Source organism: Lutra lutra, chromosome 11, assembly GCF_902655055.1.
Source record: "Lutra lutra chromosome 11, mLutLut1.2, whole genome shotgun sequence".
Taxonomy (NCBI): Eukaryota; Metazoa; Chordata; class Mammalia; order Carnivora; family Mustelidae; genus Lutra; species Lutra lutra.
Genome location: NC_062288.1, coordinates 65,972,121 through 65,993,354, shown reverse-complemented (window position 1 = coordinate 65,993,354; position 21,234 = coordinate 65,972,121). Strand labels below are relative to the sequence as shown.

The following is a 21,234-nucleotide window of genomic DNA, read 5'->3' as shown; positions in this document are numbered from 1 at the left end:
TTATTTATTTGACAGAGAGAAATCACAAGTAGGCAGAGAGGCAGGCAGAGAGAGAGGAGGAAGCAGGCTCCCTGCTGAGCAGAAAGCCCGATGTGGGGCTTGAACCCAGGACCTGGGATTATGACCTGAGCCGAAGGCAGCGGCTTAACCCACTGAGCCACCCAGGCGCCCCATCTAGGCAGATCTTAATGATCAACCTGCAAAAGACTTTTTCCTGTTACTTTAATTCAAAGTTTTTCTTGTGTGTATTTGAGATGATCTCTATATATTTGCCTGTAGATCTTCCTTTTATCTTAGGAATCATTTTGGATGTCAAGTTACACAACATGGTAAGGGCAAAGCCTGCTCTTCATGGTAAAGGGTATCTGCTTCTAATCTAGCTAACTGTTGGTTCTTTTGTCTGAAGAATAGGGTCTTTATGGACACCATTTCTCAGAGCTTCAATCATGACATTACTTGGGTGAATTTGAGGCCATATCCTGTTTCCCCCAAACAACTAAGTAGCTAATGGCAAGAAACTGAGCTAGGAAAGTAGTAAAATTTTGATGAAATTTCATGATATCCAATTTTATGTTAGAACTCCTTTCCACTTAACTAACCAACACTGATAATAATAATGTTCTCTATTGGCAGTGAGAAATTGTGCCAGGAAGGCTTGTGCTGCTGGTTAGTTACAAAAATTAAACTATGAACTCAACTTAATTGGTGTGCATGTTTAAAGTATTCTCTCTGCTTTACTTCCTTATAGTTGGCCCTTCCAGGTTGTAACACGGAAAGTCTGTGGTTTCCATTATTTGCTCATGCCAACATAGATTTCTAATGTGCGTCACTTCCTTGCAAGCACATTTATTAATCCACTGGTTCTAATGAGACAGTTTAAGTAGCTGTTTGGATAATTTTTATTTTGCTTTAATGATTTTCTCTCCATTCAAAAGATGTGCTAGGCTTTTAGTTTTCTTTTTTGTTTTTTTTTTCTTTAATTATTGAGATGTAATTGACAAACAATATTTTGTACGTTTAAGGTATGCAATATGTTGATTTGATACATTATTATATTTCAATATGATTACCACCTTAGTGTTAAATATATCTATTAGGCCACATAACTCATATCTTTTTTGTGGTGAGAGCATTTAAAATTAGTCTCTAAATAACTTTGAAGTGTATAATACAGCATTGAATATAATCACTGTGCTCTGTGTTAGATATCTAGAACTTATCCATCTTCTAGTTGCAAATTGGACCCTCTGTCCAATGTCTGTTGTATTCCCTCACCCCTCAGCCCCTCATAGCCACAATTCTACTCTTCGTTTCTACAAGTTAGGCTTTTTAAGATTCCACATGTAAGTGATACCATAGTATTTGTCTTTCTCTGTCTGACTTACCTCACTTAGCATAATGTCTTCATGGTCCATCTCTGTTAAATTCTATGTATAAGTAACAGGGAAACAAAAATTAGCATACAGAAGAGTTTTATGTTCAGTTTCAATTTTATGTTTTCAATGCACAATGCCATCATCTCTGATTTCAGGAACCAAATTGGTCCAAGACCTGAACTGATTGAAAACTCTTTTCTGTTTTCTGGGGAAAAAAAATTCACCCACCCTCAGACCTACTCACCTTGAGGCTAATATTTGCAAGAGCATGTTGAAACCTTCATCTGGAGGGAAGAAGAAAAGTCCATTTTCTACAGTTTCACAGCAGAATTTGACTCTGTTACTTGTATCTAAATGAGAGGGCTCTCTTTTCAACCAGCAATTCAAGTAACATTTCAGCAACTGAGCAGAATTTTCACCCATGAATGTTTCTCTTAACCAGAGCTTATTTGTGATTCTTTTTTTTTTTTTTTTAAGATTTTTTTTTTTATTTATTTATTTGACAGAGAGAGAGCACAAGCAGGCAGAGAGGCAGGAAGAGAGAGAGGAGGAAGCAGGCTCCCTGCTGAGCAGAGAGCCCGATGCGGGGCTCGATCCCAGGACCCTGAGATCATGACCTGAGCCGAAGGCAGCGGCTTAACTCACTGAGCCACCCAGGCGCCCCTTATTTGTGATTCTTAAGGGCAGTGGTCTAGACTTAGATATCGTAACAATATTGGTCTATGAGAGGAAAGAAAAGGAAACTAACATATGCTATACTTCAGTATTAGAGTTTATTTCATTTAATCCTCAAGGAGTCCATTCAGATGGATATTACAGATAAAGACACAAAGACTCAAAGATTAAATTAAAATCAAGTTCTGTCCAATTGCAAAGCTCCAGCATTTTCCAATTTATTTTTTGTTGCAGCTCTAAGGCCTTTGAACTCTTCTCTATTGAAAGTTATACACTTGACTAAATTACCTTACTTCCTTGCTAAAATGCCTTCAGCTTTCATGCAGCATTAATAAAATAAATATGCATTTGAAGAATATTTCTGTACTTTTTTGTGAAACTATAAAACTATAATTAACTGAGTACACTGTGTTATCTAATTGCTTTCTAAGTACCTATATGACACATTTTTCATGATTAGCGTCAAGATTAATTTTCTTCTCAAGGTGAATTTACGAACTTCCTTTCAACAAACTGCACCTATTCTATTGAACGAGCTGTATTCAATAGGAGACAAGCAGTAAGCAATTGCATTTTTTTTCTCCTGATGCCTCTTAAAACCTGTGTTCTAGACTTGTTTCTCCTTCACCCCCCAAATTTAGATGAAATCTCAGGAGGCTCTATACATATTCTTTTCCTTTTCCTTTTGAAGAAAAGCATCATTTCAGGAAAAAAATATCTTTTTGAGTTTTTTTTAGATCTTTAAAATTGTGTGTCTTCTGGCCATTAAAATGATATATATCTATTTATTTAGTTCTTGCTTAATTTCTTTCAATAATGTTACATAGATTTTTAGAAATCTTACAGATGTTTCATTAGATTTGTTTCCATATATAGAAAGCAATTAGAAAACAGAGTACATTCAATTTTCTATTTTTGTTGCATTTTAAAAGATTGAGTATTTTGTCTTTTTAGGTATATAGTCCTACATGTGTTAATTAGGCAAAATATGTTAATTTTGCTATTAAATTTTTTATATATCTACTATTTTTGTTTATTTCACCTACTAGAGGAGGAGTGTCTTAAAATTTTCAACTTTACCAATGATCTGTTGATGTCTACTTTTAGTTCTGCAAATTATTACTTTAAATATTTTGATCAATATTATGATGTCCACAACTGTTAAACATTCTTTTTATTTTTATGTAATGTGTCTTAAAATTTTTTAAGTGCATCTTTGTGTGTGTAGTAAGAACACTTAACTTGAGACATCTGCTCCTCACAGACTTGTCAGTGCTGGTAGAGTACAGTATTATTATCTACAAGCACAGTGTTGTGCAACTTACCTCTAGAGTTTACTGATACTGCATAACTGAAATTGTATATGCATTGATTAGCAGCAACTTCCCATTTTTTCCTCTCCACCCAGCCCTGGCTATCGCTATTCTATTCTGTGCTTCTGTGAGTTTGGTTATTCTAGATACCTCATAAAGTGGAATCATGCAGTATTTGTCCTATAACTAGTTTATTTCACTTAACATAATGCCTCATTCATATAGTTCCATATTACAGGATTTAGCTCTTTTTTAAGGCTAATGATAGGCCATTGTATGTGTATGACACATTTTTAATCCATTTATTCACTGAGTGTGACTTAGGTTATTTCCGCACCTTGGATACACGAATAGTGCTACAGTAAACATAAGAATGCTAATCTCTTCAAGATTCTATTTTCATTTCTTAAAATTAAATACGTAGGAATGAATTAAATACCTAGGAAATGAGATTCCTGGATTATAGGATAGTTCTATTTAATTTTTCTTACAGAAATTTTTTAAAAAATTATTTATTTATTTATTTGAGTGAGAGAGAAAGAAAGAGATCACAGCAGAGCGGGAAGGGTAGAGGGAGAAGCAGACTCCCCACTGAACAGGGATCTTGATGTGGGACTTGATCCCAGGACCTTGGGATCATGACCTGAGCCAAAGCAGACGCTTAACCAACTGAACCACCCAGGTGCCCTGTTTTGAATTTTTTGAGGAACCTTAATACTGTTTTCCATAGTGGCTGCACAGTTTTGCATATGCAACAGCTGTGTGAAAGAATTCCCTTTCTTCCACACCTTCATTATTAATTGTTGCTTGTTTTTGTGATAATAGCCATCCTAATGAGTATGAGATAACACAGCATTGTGTTGTATTTTTTTTTTTTAGTTTTATTTTTTCAGTGTTCCAAGATTCATTGTTTATGTATCACACCTAGTGCTTCATGCAGTACGTGCCCCCATAATACCCACCACCAGGCTCACCCGTCCTCCCCACTCCCTCCCCTCTAAAACCCTCAGTTTGTTTCTCAACGTCCACAGTGTCTCATGGTTCATCTCTCCCTCCAATTTCCCCCAGTTCACTTTTCCATTCCTTCTTCTAATGTCCTTCATGTTATTCCTTATGTTCCACAAGTAAGTGAAACCATATGATAATTGACTTTCCTTGCTTGACTTACTTCACTCAGGATAATCTCCTCCAGTCCCATCCATGTTGATACAAAAGTTGGGTATTCATACTTTCTGGTGAGGCATAATATTCCATTGTATATATGGACCATGTCTTCTTTATCCATTCGTCTTTTGAAGGACATCTTGGCTTTTTCTGCAGTTGGCAATTGTGGCTATTGCTGCTATGAACACTGGGGTACATATGGCCCTTCTTTTCACTACATCTGTATCTTTGGGGTAAATACTCAGTAGTGCAATTGCAGGGTCATAGGGTAGCTCTACTGTTAATTTTTTGAGGAATCTCCACACTGTTTTCCAGAGTGACTGTACCAAATTGCATTCCCACCAACAGTGTAAGAAGGTTCATCTTTCTCCACATCCCCTCCAAAATTTGTTGCTTCCTGTCATGTTAATTTTGGCCATTCTAACTGGTGTAAGGTGGTATCTCAATGTGGTTTTGATTTGAATTCCCCTGATGGCTAATAATGATGAACATTTTTTCATGTGTCTGCTAGCCATTTGTGTGTATTCATTGGAGAAGTGTCTGTTCATGCCTTCTGCCCATTTTTTTACATGATTATCTGTTTTTTTGGGTGTTGAGTTTGAGGAATTCTTTACAGATCTTGGGTATCAGCCCTTTGTCTGTAGTGTCATTTGCGAATATCTTCTCCCATTCCGTGGGCTGCCTCTTTGTTTTGTTGAATGTTTCCTTTGCTGTGCAGAAACTTTTTATCTTGATGAAGTCCAAGAAGTTCATTTTCGCATTTGTTTCCTTTGCCTTTGGAGACATGTCTTGAAAGAAGTTGTTGTGGCCGATGTTGAAGAAGTTGCTGCCTATGTTCTCCTCTAGGATTTTGATGAATTCCTGTCTCACGTTGAAGTCTTTCATCCATTTTGAGTTTATCTTTTGTGTATGGTGTAAAGGAATGGTCGAGTTTCTATCTTCTATACATAGTTGTCCAATTTTCCCAGCACCTTTTATTGAAGAGACAGTCTTTTTTCCACTGGTATTTTTTCCTGCTTTGTCAAAGATTATTTGACCATAGAGTTTTGAGGGTCCATATCTGGGTTCTCTACTCTGTTCCACTAGTCTGTGTGTCTATTTTTATGCCAGTACCATGCTGCCTTGGTGATCACAGCTTTGTAATAAAGCTTGAAATCAGGCAACGTGACGCCCCCAACTTTGTTTTTCTTTTTCAACATTTCCTTAGTGATTCAGGGTCTTTTCTGGTTCCATACAAATTTTAGGATTATTTGTTCCAGCTCTTTGAGAAATGCTTGTGGTATTTGGATCAGGATGGCATTGAAAGTATAGATTGCTCTGGGCAGTATAGACATTTTAACAATGTGATAGAACAAATCAATAAGAGAAGAGAGAAGAACCACATGATCCTTTCAGAAAAAGTATTTGACAAGATACAGCATCCTTTCCTGATTAAAACTCTTCAGATTATAGGGATAGAGGGAATGTTCCTCAACCTCACAGAATCCATCTATGAAAAACCCACAGTGAATATCATTCTTTTTTTTTTTAAGATTTTTATTTTATTTGGCAGAGATCACAAGTAAGCATAGAGTCAGGCAGAGAGAGAGGGGGGGAAGCAGGCTCCCTGCTGAGCAGAGAGCCTGATGCAGGATAGATCGCAGGACCCTGGGATCATGACCTGAGCCGAAGGCAGAGGCTTTAATCCACTGAGCCACCCAGGCGCCCTGTGAATATCATTCTTAATGGGGAAAAGCTGAGAGTCTTCCCATTGAGATCAGGAACACGACAAGGATGCCCACTCTTGCCACCATTGTTCAACTAGGAGTCCTAGCACTTCTAGCACAGCAGTCAGACAACAAAGAGAAATAAAGGTATTCAAATTGGCAAAGAAGAAGTCAAACTCTCTTTGCAGATGACATGATGCTTTATATAGAAAACCCAAAAGACTCCACCTCCAAATTACTAGAACTCATAGAGCAATTCAGTAATGTGGCAGGATACAAAATCAATGCACAAAAATCAGTTGCTTTCTTATACACTAACAATGAAACTATAGAAAGGGAAATTAGAGAATCGATTTTATTTACTATAGCACCAAAAACCGTAAGATACCTTGGAATAAACCTAACCAAAGAGGTAAAGGATCTATACTAGAGGAACTACAGAACACTCATGAGAGAAATAGAAGAAGACACAAAAAGATGGAAAAACATTCCATGCACATGGGTTGGAAGAATAAACATTGTTATCATTGTGGTTTTGATTTGTATTTCACTGATAATTAATGACATTGAGAATATCTGTTAGCTATTTGCATATCTTTGGTGGATAAATACCTGTTCAAGTCCTTTGCCCATTTTTTAATAAAGTTGTCTTTCCCTAGAGTATTATGAGTTCTTTGATATATTTTGGATATTAAGCTCTTATCAGATATATGTTTTGCAAATATTTTCTCCCATTCTGTACATTGCATTTTTACTCTGTTGATTGTGTCCTTTGCTGTCCAGAAGCTTTTAAATTGGATCCAATCTTATTTATCTGTGTATCTTATAAGGGATTAATATCATTAAGAAGATAAGAGATAATGAGTGTTGGAGAGGATGTAATAGGAAGCGAGTGAACCCTTCTGCTTTGTTGGTGTGAATTTAAATTGGCCAGCCACTATGGAAAAGACTATGGGAAGTTCCTTATAAAATTAAAGATAGAACTATCATATGATCTAGCAATTCCATTCTTAAGTGTATATATCCAAAAGAAATGAAAACAGAATATCAAAGAGATATTTGCACTTCCATGTTTATTGCAGCATTGCTCACACTAGCCAAGGTGTGGAAACAAGTAAGTGTCAACAAATAAATGCATAAAGAAAATGGGACATATATATCTCACATACACATAAACACAATGGAATATTCTGCTATACGAGAGAAGGAAATCCTGCCAGCTTTGACAATGTAGATGGACGTTGAGGCCTTTGTTCTAAGTGAAATAAGTCAGGCAGAAAAAGATAAATACTGTATCATATCACTTATATGTGGAAACTAAAAAAGCCAAACTAGCAGAAACAGACTTGAATGATGGTTACCAGTGTGTGGGGGTGGAGGTTGGGAAATAGGAAGCTACTGGCCAAAGAGTATGCTTTTTCGATTAGATGAATGGGGGCACCTGTGTTGCTCATTTGGTTAAGTGTCTTTATCTCAGGTCAGGTCTTGATCTCAGGGTTGTGAGTTCAAGCCCTGCTTTGGGTTCCATGCTGGGTGTGGAGCTTAAAAAAGAAAGAAAAGAAAAAAGAAGATGAGTTTTAGGGATCTAATGCACAGTGAAGTGATTATAGTTTACTATTTTTTTATGTACTTGAAAGTTGCTAGGAGAGTAGATCTTAAATGTTCTTATTGCTAAAATGAAATGAGAGTTTTGTGACATAATGGTTTCAGCTAACACTGCAGTGGTAATCACATTGTAATAGATAAGTGTATCCAATCAATATGTGTACTCCTTCAACTTATATGTTGTTAGAAGTCAATTATATCTTAATAAATCCAGGGGGGGAGTAATAGGAGAGTCCTTGGTAGAGATTCTAGTAAATAATTATTTATTCATAATAAATTCATAATAAAAAGGGTTCCATTACCTAGAATATTACCTGGAGCCACTTAAACCTACCTTGTCTATTTTGGGGAGAGGAAGTGGGTAGTGGGATATTTAGGCTGAGAGAACAAGAAATGACAAAAGGTTTGAGAGTAAGATTTTAGCCCTAAACTTCCAAATTCTGGGTAGCTGATCTATTGATCTTGTAACAATTTATGCATCCTCTGACTCTGAGATTTGATGGTAGCTTCTTGCTGTGCTGAGCTTGTTTTATGAGGCACTTGATAATGTGTTGAAGAGAGGTTTGCTGAGCGGTTTGTCCTTGCCTATTTTTCCCTACCACGAGCAAGTCAGTTCCCTTAGGGTGGAGATACCATTGGTACTCTAGTATCCATTGAAGAAATTTGAATTTATAGCATTGTTTTTAAGAAAAAAACTGTTTTAAACTCCAAGCAACTAAGGTATAAGCAAAGCCCTGGAAAACTATATTCAGGTAAATTGATTATTACTTCAAAGTATTACCATCTTCAGCTGTTTAAAACAAACATCTCCTTGGGATTCTTGGGTGAATTACTCATTGTTTCTGTACTTAAAAAAATTTTTTTTTAAAGATTTTATTTATTTATTTGACAGAGAGAGATCACAAGTAGACAGAGAGGCAGGCAAAGAGAGAGAGGGAGAGAGAGAGAGAGGGAAGCAGGCTCCCTGCTGAGCAGAGAGCCCGATGCAGGACTCGATCCCAGTACCCTGAGATCATGACCTGAGCCGAAGGCAGCGGCTTAACCCACTGAGCCACCCAGGCGCCCCTTAAAAATTTTTTTGAACTGTACAGTGAACCCCTAACTTCATTACTACTGAATGTTAAATTGCATGGGACTTTTCTCTCCAAAGGCCCAAACAAAAGAATTCCTGGGCCCAGTCATAATAATGACTGTGAATGCAGTCTTCTAAAATAAAAGAAATGGTAATACTGTAATTAGCAGTAGAGCTTTGCAACCTTCAATTTAATAAAATGTAACCCAAATAAAATCTTGGGTACTTGGAATCATAGAGCATATTGCCTTTCCACCCTGGCTTCTTTCATTTAGCAATATGCATGTCTTTTCACGACTTTGGATAGCTCATTTTTTAATACTGCTGAATAATATTTCAATTTTAGTATATGTGCTGCCGAAGCGAGCACTAATACTGCTGAATAATATTTCATTGTACGGAAATACCACAGTTTGTTTACCCATTCACCTCTTGAAGGACATCATGGTTGCTTCTAGTCTTCGGTGATTCGGTTTGCAGGTTTTGTATGCATGTAAGATTTTAACTCAAGTGGGTAAATACCCAGGAGTGTGATTGATGGATTGTATTGTAAGGCTACGTTTAATTTTATAAAAAATTGCCAATTTTAGGGACGCCTGGGTGGCTCATTTGGTTAAGCAGCTGCCTTCAGCTCAGGTCATGATCCCAGCGTCCCGCGATCGAGTCCCACATCGGGCCCCTTGCTCGGTGGAGAGCCTGGTTCTCCCTCTGCCTGCCATTCTGTCTGCCTGTGCTCGCTCTCTCTCCCTCTCTCTCTGACAAATAAATAAAATCTTTAAAAAAAAAATTGCCAATTTTATCAGGTTTTGGATTTCAACCATTGTAGTAGGTATGTAGAAGATTGTCCTTGTTGCTTTAATATACAGTTGCCTAATGGAATATTACATTTACCAGCTTTACATGTGGTTATTTGCTGTCTGTATATATTCTTTGGGTAAGGTATTTGTTCAGATCTTTTGCCCATTTTTAAAAATTTTTCTATTTTATTTTTTTAAAAAGATTTTTATTTATTTATTTATTTGACAGACAGAGACCACAAGTAGGCAGAGAGGCAGGCAGAGAGAGAGGAAGGGAAGCAGGCTCCCCGCCAAGCAGGGAGCCTGATATGGGGCTCGATCCCAGGACCCTGGGACAACGACCTGAGCCAAAAGCAGAGGCCTCAACCCACTGAACCACCCAGGCTCCCCCTTTTGCCCATTTTTAAATTGGGCTATTTTCTGATTTCTGAGTTTTAAGGATTCTTGGTATATTTTGCATACCAGACCTTTATCAGATATGAGCTTTGCAAAGATTTTCTCACAGTTTCTTCCTTGTCCTTTAATTTTCTTAATAGCGTCTTTTACAGAACTGAGGTTTTTAATTTTAAGAATGTCCAATTTACTAATTTTTTTTCATGGGTCATGCTTCTGATTTTATATCTAAAAACTCATTATCAAATAAGGTTTTCTCCTTATGTTATCTTTTAGAAGTTTTGTAGTTGGTGTTTTAAATTTAGGTCTAAGATCCATTTTGAGTTAATTTTTTTTTGGAAAGGTGTAAAGTCTAGGTCTAGGTTCATCTTTTGTGGATGGATGTCCAAGTCTTCCAGCCCATTTCTTGGAAAGACTGTCATTTCTCCATTTAATTCCCTTTGCTCCTTTGTCAAAAATTTAGTTGCCTGTAATTGTGTGGATCTGTTCCTGGGCTTTCTGTTTTAGTGCATTGTTTAATTTGTCTATTATTTTTCTAATACTGTGTTGTCTTGATTACTGCAGTTTTGGGGAAGTCTTAAAGTCAGCTAGTATCCAGCTTTTTTAGAGTTTTCTTTTTGTCTTTGATTTTGAGCAGTTTTTACCATGATATGCCTAAGTGTGGTCAAGTTTTTGTTTGTTTTTTAATTTATCCCTTCTTGGGGATTTGTAATATTTTATTAATTAGTGTTTGATTTCTTCTACAAATGTTGGGAACTTCTCAGATACAATCTCTTTAAATATAGCTTTTATTTCATTCCTTCATCCCATCCTGAGATATACAGTAAAATATATTAGATCTTTACACTATATGTTCTGTATCTATTATGTTCTTTCATATATTTTTCATTTCTGTCATTTTATACTTTTTTCTAAATGTTTTCTTCTACCTTCCAATTTATCACTTCTTTGTTTGATTCTGTTCAATTTGTTTTTTAAATCCATCTCTGACTTCTTAATAGTGATTATTGTAATATTTAGTTACACATTTCACTTTCTATTATGGCTTCCAATATTCTCCGGGAATTTTCAGTATTATCTGTTATTTTCTTTGCACATATCAAAGGGATAGTCTATGTCTGATGATGCCAAACATGTTTCTGAGTAGTTTTCAAGAAAAGAGCTGTTTTTGCATTTTTAAAGTGTTGTTTAAAAAAATAGAAGAAGAATATACAACAGAGACTGTATATGGCCCACAGAGTATAACACATTTACTATCTGACTTTTTACATAAAATATCTACGGACCCATGAAGTAGATTCTTTATGGATCTGTTTCTGTTGTCATAGTGATGATGTCTTATCTCCTCTATCTGGTTAGTTTTGATGTGGTATTGGATATTGTACATGAATAATTACAGAGTTAATTTGGGACTATGTTGATATTAATTTCTTCCAGAGAAAATTGAAAGTTGCTTCTGGTAGGCAAATAAAGGCACTAGCAATCTTGAATCATCACATGCAGTGAGAGAATGAGCTAATTCAAAGGAGGGCTTTAGTCTGTCTGAAGGCTGTTTAATTTCTCGTTCTCCCTGGCTCATACAACAGCCCAAACCAAAGCTTGGGACTTAGCTGAGATCACATTCTTGGTGTGTCCTGAGTACTGAGTCCATTGAAATCTCTCAACTGCCTCTATTAGACTGCTTCTGTGGGAATTGGCAGATACTTCTGGGATAAAAGCAACTTAAAATATCATGCTCATCACTGTATATTTTCATCTCTTCTCTGGTTTTAACTTCCTAATTCTTTTTTGCTTTGTTAGTAATCTGTGGATTTCATACAGGTTTTGGAATATTTTTTTCCCTAGCTTTTCTAGTTCTTAATGATAAGGTTGGTTCAAATTATTTTGACTATCATTATTGGAAATAAATGCAACTCTTATATTTACTTATGAACAGTGAAGTGTTTGTTTTTTACTTTTTTTCATGTTTGCTTTTTTAATATTTTTATTTCAGATAGCTTCATTATTTCCCATGTATGTTGTGGGATACATTGAGCCAAACAAATTTCAGAAGATCATTTATATGAACATGGTAACATTTTTAATATTCAAATGTCAAATATTAAAATAAGATTTCAGGATTTATGAAACATTACTATTTTATGGGGTACCTCTTTGCAAGTAGTATTTAATTAATATACATGGTATTGATATTATCCAGAAGGATAGATTACATTATTATATATCTATACCTATCATATTCAGATCTATAACATTCAGATGTTTTATGTTCTGGTGAAACTTTTTAAAATGTTAATGTTTTATTTATTATTGTCACTACATTAGAAATTGCTTTTTCTCCCCAAGACCTGAGACTTTTGGCACTTTGCATTAACATGACACTGTAAATTTTGTTTTTGCACTTTTTAAAATCTCAGTTTCTAAACACATACATATATTTTAGATAAGAAAATAAAACAAAGCTTTGTTAGTGATGGAAATCCTCAAGTAGTCCAACAAAAATAATATCAGAAAATTAATACTTATGACTAAGTCTTTCTTATTATATCACTCCATTATTGAATCAATAGAAGCACTAGTGCTTTTTTTCTGTTTTCTTTATATCAAGTATCAGAGAAATAAGATTAAATTCTGTATATAATTTATGGTATTGAAAAACTTAGAACCTACCCATGTATTGAAATTCTATTATCATTTGGCTGGACTTTGTTAATCTTATTTATGCATATGAAGTTTGTATTAGAAATGACTATGCCTGTAGACAAAGTATGCATTATGTATATCTGATAACAATAAAACAGATATTTCCTTTCTTCAATTGGCAGGTTTCAGTTCTCCTTTGTTTTGTATTGATGTTTGGAAATCCAATGTATTTATCTTCTTATTATTCTTCATCTTTGTTAATGACATTGGTAAGTGTTTGCTAAGCTCATGAAGATTTTTTTTTTAACCGTCATATAGTAGGTTTACTCATGTAATGTAAGTTTAGGAGAATAAATAGTACCTTTCCTTGATTATTATTTACTCACATGAAAAACTTTTTCCCAAATAATGCTTTTTCTCTCTCTCATTCTTGAAAAATGAATACAATATTAAGTTTATCTCTTTAAAGTAATGTCTAGGTAAGTATTTTTTTTTAAATCTTAAGGTAAAAAGACTTACTTTAAAACTATGCCATAATTTATAATAAAAATTAGTTATTTCCTTCTACATCACTTCAGTACACTATATAGTTACTGCAATGACGTTTACCATTTCCCAAAACATTTTTGGAACTCCTCTGAAATGCTTTCACAGACTATGGCACATCCTTTTGAATATCTTCATTGGCGGCAAATCTTCATCTTTCAAGGGTGGATTTAATTTTGGAAATGACCAAAACCTTGTGAACAAGGTAGGTGATTAGATCTTGGGTAATCTAGATCTTGATCAGAATATGGTGTGACAGTAACTAGACTGATTTTCTTGACCATAACTAAATTATCTCTGAAGGCAGTTTGGAAAAAGGAGTTTCAAACTGTTTTGAGCAATGGCAACGTGATTAGAATTATATATATATATATATATATATATATATATAGTCTAACAATACTTTATATATAGTTTATAAAGTAACTCATGTGGCTTACTTCCATGGGATAACACTCATTTGAATATGTATTTGGAATGGTGGTTCAGTAAAATTGTTTCATTGCTTTATAGTCACACTTCTAATATTCATGAAACAGAACATGGAGTGTTTTCCTCCACTAGAATGTTTCTGACATATTCTCTTTCCACAATGATCAGAAATTATAAGAACCACAGTGATACCAAAATACGGCACTTTTTCAAATATGGTGCATTGACTGACTCTTGAGATCATCCCTATATTTTAACAATTTGCTCCCCAAGCCTTTTTTTTCTTTGGCCTCATACCAAGTAATCCCTCCTTTTTCTTTTTCCTCAAAAACATTTTCAACATTTTATCAAGCTTTGTTATCCTTACAAAGTAGAGAACTTGGAATCATCTACCTCTTTTTATGAAAACACTTTATTTTGAAATGTAGCACACATCTAGGAAACTACATGAAACAAAAGATTTGTATACTTAGTACTATTACTAATAACTACTGATAAATCAACTGTTATTTGACAAACGTGCCACCAAGCTGTATGAAATAAGAGAGAAAGACAAATACTGTCTTTCCATTTGTGTCTTTAGTTTCTTTCAGCGATGTTTTGTAGTTTAGTGTATTAAGTCTTTCACACCTTTAGCTAAGTTTATTCTTAATATTTTATTCTTTTTCAAGCTATTGTAAGTGGGAGTGTTTTTTAATTTCCTTTTCAGAGTGTTGTTAGTGTGTAGAAATGCAACATATTTTTGTATGTTGATTTTGTATCCTGCTACTTTTTAAAAGTTATTTCTAACAGTGTGTGTGTATATTTAGTGTTTTCTTCATAGAAGATCACATCATCTGCAGAGAGAGATAATTTTACATCTTCCTTTACACTTTTAATGCCTTTTATTTCTTTTTCTTGCTTTATTGCTGTAGCTAGGACTTCCAGTACTATACTGAATAAAAATCATTAAAGTTGGCATCCTTGCCTTTTTCTTCAGAGTAAAAGCTTATAGTTTTTCACCATGTAGTATGATGTTAGCTGTGGGATTTTCAAATATGACTCTTGTTATGTTAAGGTAATTTCCTTCTATTCCTAGTTTGTTGAGAGTTTTTATCGTGATAGGATGTTGAATTTCATCAAATGTTTTCCTGCATCTATTGAGATGATCTTGTGATTTTAATCTCTCATTTTGGGGGCACCTGGGTGGCTCAGTGGGTTAAAGCCTCTGCCTTTGGCTCAGGGACCTGGGATCGAGCCCCACATCGGGCTCTCTGCTCAGCAGGGAGCCTGCTTCTCTTCCTCTCTCTCTCTGCCTGCCTCTCTGGCTACTTGTGATCTCTGTCTGTCAAATAAATATACAAAATCTTTAAAAAAAAAATTCCTCATTCTGGTATTGTAGCATGTTAGGTTAATTGATTTGCATATGTTGAACCGTCCTACTTGCAAGATAAATCTCACTTAATCATGGTATATGATCCTTTTAATGTGTGCTGTTAAATCTGGTTTGCTTGTATTTTGTTAAGAATTTTTGGATTTATGTTCACCAGGGATATTAGTCTGTAGGTTAATTTTTTTTGTAGTGTCCTTGTCTGGCTTTGGTATCAGGGTCATGCTGGCCTCATGAAACATGTTTGGAAATGTTCTCTCCTACTAAGTTTTTTGGAACAGTTCAAGAAGGGTTGACACTAATTTTCCTTAAATGTCTGGTAGAGTTCACAAGCGAAGCCGTCTGGTCTTGGTCTTCTCTTTGTTGGGAGTTTTTTGTTTTGTTTTTGTTTTTATTCAATCACCTTACTAGTTATAGGTGCTCAGAGTTTCTGTTTCTTTATGATTCTGTCTTGGTAGATTGTATACTTCTAGGAATGTATCTCTTCTATGTAATCCAATTTGTTAGCATCTAGTACTCTTTTATAATCTATTTTGTTTGGGTTTAGTTATTTCAGATGGGAGAGTATGTGTAATTCTTGTTATATCAACTTGATCAGAAGCAGAAATTCCATCCTGATTGATTTTAATAATTTATTTTGAGGGTAAAATATTACATTTATAAGAATAAGAAATATACAAAAAGCTATATTCAGAAAATGTCACTCCCTCCCATTTCTTCTTACCCCATTTTCTCCACCTCTCTTTTCACCTTGGTTGTACCTTTCTTGTAAGATATCTCATTGGTTTTCTGGTTTGCCCATTTAGTTGTTTTTTTTTCTTTTTTTGCACTAATAAATATTACATATTTTAAAAATTATATCTCCTCTTATTTACATGAAAAGTAGCATACTATATTCTGCACTTTGGTTTATCAGCCTGTTGTGGATATGTAACAATCTATCCTGGATATCATTCTATATAATTTCACAGAGCTCTTCTTCATTCCTTTTATAGTTTCATAGTACTGCACTGTGGATGTTCCATAGATAATTCAACTACTCTTCGATGTTTGGGCATATAGGTTGTGCCTACATTTTGTATTTACAGTGTTACAGTGTATAATCTGGTACATTTATATTTTCCTGTTGTTGGAAGTTCAGGAATCCTGGCTCACCTTGAACTAACTAGATGATGCAAAATTCCACTCAAAATCTATATAATACACAGGCCTAAGATTTCAGTTTCTTATAGGAAGTTTTTTTTTTTTTTCCTTCCCAAACTTGAGAATAAACAACTACTGTATCACCTTGTAGCAATGGTAGGAGGAGTACTCCTACTAATTGAGTGTCTGTCAGTTTGGGCTGCTGTAGTAAAAATATTACAGACTGGATAACTTACACAGAAATTTATTTTTCATATTTTTCATGGAAGTCCATGATCAGGGTGCCAGTCAATTTGGTTCTTGGTGAGGGCCCTTTTCTTGATTTGCAGACAGATACCTTCACCATATCCTTACATAGTGGAGAGACATCTCTCCCATATTTCTTCTTATAATAGCACTAGTCCCCTTCATGAGGGCTCCACCCACATGGTCTAATTACCTCCCAAAGGTTTCCCCTTCCCATATGTCACATTGAGGATTAGAGTTTCAACACATATGTTTGGTGTAGAACATAAACATTTAGTTGATAGCACCTCAGATGGACTGAGAGTATAGTTTTTGAGGGCCCCAGCTAATGCCTGTCTTAAGTCCACATTCTTACCTTCCATAGTCCCAAGCCCTTTTCTACTTTTGGTGCAAGTCCATAGTGAAAACTTTATTCTGCTGTCCTCCTTTAAGACTACCCTATATTCTCTCCTAATTGTTTCAGTTTTTTAAAGTCATCTGCTTTTCTCTGGCACCTGGAAAATTCGTTTTCTTTCTGACACGTTCACTTAGGCATATTTTAAGCATTTTAAAATATTTTATTTAGGAATTCAGAGAGGAAAGGTTTTTATGTTAACTTAGACCACTAATTTTGCATGGAAACACCTCCCACATACCATCTATACCCTGAGAGGATTGGCTTGCACAAGACATCTCAGGTAACTCAGTGAGGAATTAACTTGACCCTAAAAGCAACTTTTTGGCACACAAAGCATTTAGCTGTCACTACAAGGAAATTTTCCAGGTCCAAATTTTGAAAAATCAACAATTAAGAAGGTAAATGGGTGGTGATAGCCAAGATGGAAGTGGGTCACTGTATACTTTTTGAAATGTATCATTCATATAAAATGTCAATTTTATTTAATTGTTTCATTTTATATCATGTGCATTTTAGGTGATAATTCTAAAGAGAAATAAAATTCAAAGATTGGGAGTGTCTGAACTCAACTTTTGGGTAAGAGTCAATAGTTTCAACCATTTCTTCAAACTCTATTTCTATAGACTGAATATAGACAATATAACTTAAAAATTGAATGACTTATGGTCAATACCTTCTCACATAGGGAGAGAAATAGCTCATAGCAACATCTACAAGTCATTATCAAGAAATGAGTTCATTTATTTCAGCACTATGCTCACACCTCTCTTTACTTTCATCTTGCTATACCCTTACTGCCTTGCTTTCTAAATTTTGAGTTTCTCTCTTTAGATTTACTAACCTTCTCTTCAAAATAACTCAGTCTGTAGTCCTGAACCTACTTTCCCTTTTCTTTTTCCTCTGCATCTGTCATCTGTCTATTCTTCTGCTTCATACTTTAGACTATTATTTTTGTCCTTATACTATTTTCCCTACAGTTTCCCAGCCCCTTCTTATCTCAACTCAGCTACTACCTAATCTCTTTGACTTCTTCCTAAATATGCAAATGGATGGCCCATGTTACCTCTATATTTGTGTGTCTTGTTCCCAAATAAAATAAGTATATTATCAGGTAGGCATTGCAATTACTAATTCTTGTAATATTGGACAGATGACATTCCTTTTTTACTCTTGGTCTTTAATGTAGATGTATATGTATTAAAAAATAAAACCTATATTAAAGATTTATGTGATTACATATGATATATTAATAAGGTAAAACTGGAGAAGTTATGGTAAGATCAGGTAGATTCCTAATCAGAATGCAAAAGAACAAAATGGACAGTTGCCAGTTACTGCTGGAGGCTTTCTCCCATCCCTAATGATGAAAATGTGGGGATATTTGTGCAGTTGAATTATTAGATGATTTTTACTTCAGAAAAATTAATGATTTTAAAAGATTAAACCAGGAAATCAATGGAACATTCAAAGATCTCATTTAATAACTGAACTCAAAAGAAAGTAAAAATTTCCATTGCAAACTATTGAAAAATGACAACAAATAGAACAGTGTACAAAGACATTTAGGGAATTGTGTCAAAGCTGTACTAAGAAGAAAATTTATTGTCTTAAGTATTTACAGTTTAGACTGGAAAGAGTAAAAAACTTATGCTTTCAACTCAAGAATTTCATAGGAACAAATCTAAGGAGAAAAAAGTTGAGATATAATTAATGTTCAGCTTACCTTTATATTTTGAAGTCAACATAATTGATATTGTCAGTCTTTTGCAAAAGGAAGAAACAAGGGGCACCTAAGTGGCTAAGTGGGTTAAGCCTCCGCCTTCGGCTTGGGTCATGGTCCGAGGGTCCTGGGATCGAGCCCTGCATCGGGGCTCTCTGCTCAGAGGGGAGCCTGCTTCCCCCTCGCTCTCTCTGCCTGCCTCTCTGCCTACTTGTGATCCTTCTCTCTGTCAAATAAATAAATAAAATCTTAAAAAAAAAGAAACAAATCACGTCAGTCATCTAGACAATACAAAGGATATTGTGGATTTTTATGCCTTTTTTTTTTTCATAAAAGACAGAAAGGTAAAGCAAAGAAGTTTTGTGAACTGACACTTTTTTTTGCAACCTCCTCCCCCAAATCTTTGTTAGTCCCAAGTAATTCTTTCATGCCTGTGGAATAAAAATTATACTGTGTATCTTACTCTGTATGGTATTTAGAAACCAAAGATCTGAGTGCTGAGTATCCTCATTGCTACCGCTCTGTCCTTGCTGATAGATAGACAGATGCATATACACACATACATCTAAATATTCATATCATTGAAATTCCACAAGGAGAGGTAAAAGAGAGTGGGACTGAAAAGATCTTGAATAAGTAAAGGCTGAAGACTTTCCAAATTTGATAAAAGACCTAAATCTACAGAGTCAAGAAACTTGAATTCCAAATTTGATAAAAGACCTAAATCTACAGAGTCAAGAAACTTGAATCCCAAGTAGGATAAACCCAACAAAATCCACGCAAAGGCACATCATAATTAAATTTATGAAAATTAAAGACGAATCTTAAATTTAGGCAGAGAGAAACAATGTGTTACCTATCAGGCAAAACAGATTTGGATTACGGTAACCTCATCTGAAACTATGGAGCCAGAAGGAGATGGCATAATGTTTGTCAAATGCTGAAAGAATTGTGATCCACAAATTACACATCCAGTGAAAGTGTCTTTTAAGAGTGTAGGGGAAATAGAAGACATTCTCAGATGAAAGAAAACTAAGAAAATTTGTTCTGTTACAGCTTTATGTATTATTTGCCCATGACCTATCTTGTATTGAAAAAGTAAATTTAAATCTTTAGGTATTAGTGTGTTTCTATTTCTCCTTGTATGTCTAGTAACTTCTGCTTTATAAAGACTGTTTTTCAGTGGATAAATGTTCGTACACATTCTCTTCATGAAGTGTCTTTTAATGTCAAGATATGTTTTATATCTAATGCTTATTGGTGTGAATTTAGTGATGACAGGATTATAAACTATGATTCCTTATTTGCTTTGGTCGCTCTTGTCTTTGTCACCTCTTTGAATCTGTTTCTGTACCTCTTTGTAAGGCACAGGGAGGGTCTTGCTTTGTGAGAATTTAAAGATTTTTATTAATGTCATAAATGTTATGTATATTTTTATTGTATTTACTATTTCTCTCCATATTTCATTCCATGGTATTCTTTAATTTTTAACTTTCTTTATATAATCAGGAAGGTTATTTCCTCAGTTATTGCATGCTTGAAACTAGTTTTCTATAATCTTTATACGTGAATGATTGTTGTGTTAGATATAAAGTTCCTGGTTTCTACTTTCTCGAGTGTCTTGAAAACGCTTCTACACCGTTGATGTGCTTTTATGTTTTTTTAATCATATATGATGCAGACCAAATTCTCTTGCCCTTCTAAGTTATGTGGACTTTGTGACTAGAAGTGTTAAGGAATTTTCATTTTTAAATTTTACTAGGCAATACCTTGAGGTAGTTTACCATACTGATCAATTTCGTCAGTACATGGTGGGTCCTTTCTAAATGTAAATTCAGGTCTTTTATGTCTAAGAAGTTTTCTTGGATTGTAGCTTTTCTTTTTCAGGTACTCTTATTGTAAATACATTGCCTGTCCTCTGTTTCTGCCACTGTCTCTGATTCTTTTACTACCTTCTTTAATCTCATTTTTATTCCCTGGGGTTTCTGTCCTCAGTGCTCTTTTTGAATTTTTATTTGAATCTCTTCTCCTTTATTACCTTGAGATTGTCTTCATTTTTCCATGGTTTTCTCCTCTTCTTTTATTTTTTAAAGATTTTATTTATTTATATGACAGACAGAGATCACAACTAGGCAGAGAGGCAGGCAGAGAGAGAGGAGGAAGCAGGCTCCCTGCTGAGCAGAGAGCCCCATGCGGGGCTCAATCCCCGGACCCTGGGATCATGACCTGAGCTGAAAGCAGAGGCTTTAACCCACTGAGCCACACAGGTGCCCCGTTTTCTCCTCTTCTTCCATTTATTTTCTATATTTAGTTAAGTATTCTCAATTTTGGGGGGGGTGTCCATTTCTGTCCTTAGTTTTCAAATTTTTTGTTCTTGTTTTTTTTTTTTTTTTTTTTTTAAACCTCTCTGAATGCTTATTTGAGCTTAGGTAACTCAACATTTAATTCTGCATTGTAGATTTTTTTCTGCTTTGTGAGATTTTAATTTATTGGAGCAAAGATCATAAACTGATATGCTTGACTCATTTTTTTTTAACTTCTTATAGAAGTTATATTATAGCTATTGTAGACCTCTTTCACCTTATTATTTTGTGGTTAGAGCAGATGTTTTCTAATCTAGGTGCAGCCTTTTTTGTT

At 34.9% G+C, this 21,234-nt stretch overlaps 1 protein-coding gene across 1 annotated transcript in view; it reads left to right on the top strand.

The window, feature by feature from the left end:
* DPY19L2 (dpy-19 like 2) overlaps positions 1 to 21,234 on the top strand; it is a 94,499-nt gene that overhangs the window by 34,322 nt on the left and 38,943 nt on the right. Inside the window, exons 10-12 of the mRNA XM_047695486.1 lie at positions 12,095 to 12,172; positions 12,927 to 13,013; positions 17,394 to 17,453. Coding sequence (XP_047551442.1) covers positions 12,095 to 12,172; positions 12,927 to 13,013; positions 17,394 to 17,453 — 225 coding nt within the window. The remainder of the gene's footprint in view (positions 1 to 12,094; positions 12,173 to 12,926; positions 13,014 to 17,393; positions 17,454 to 21,234) is intronic.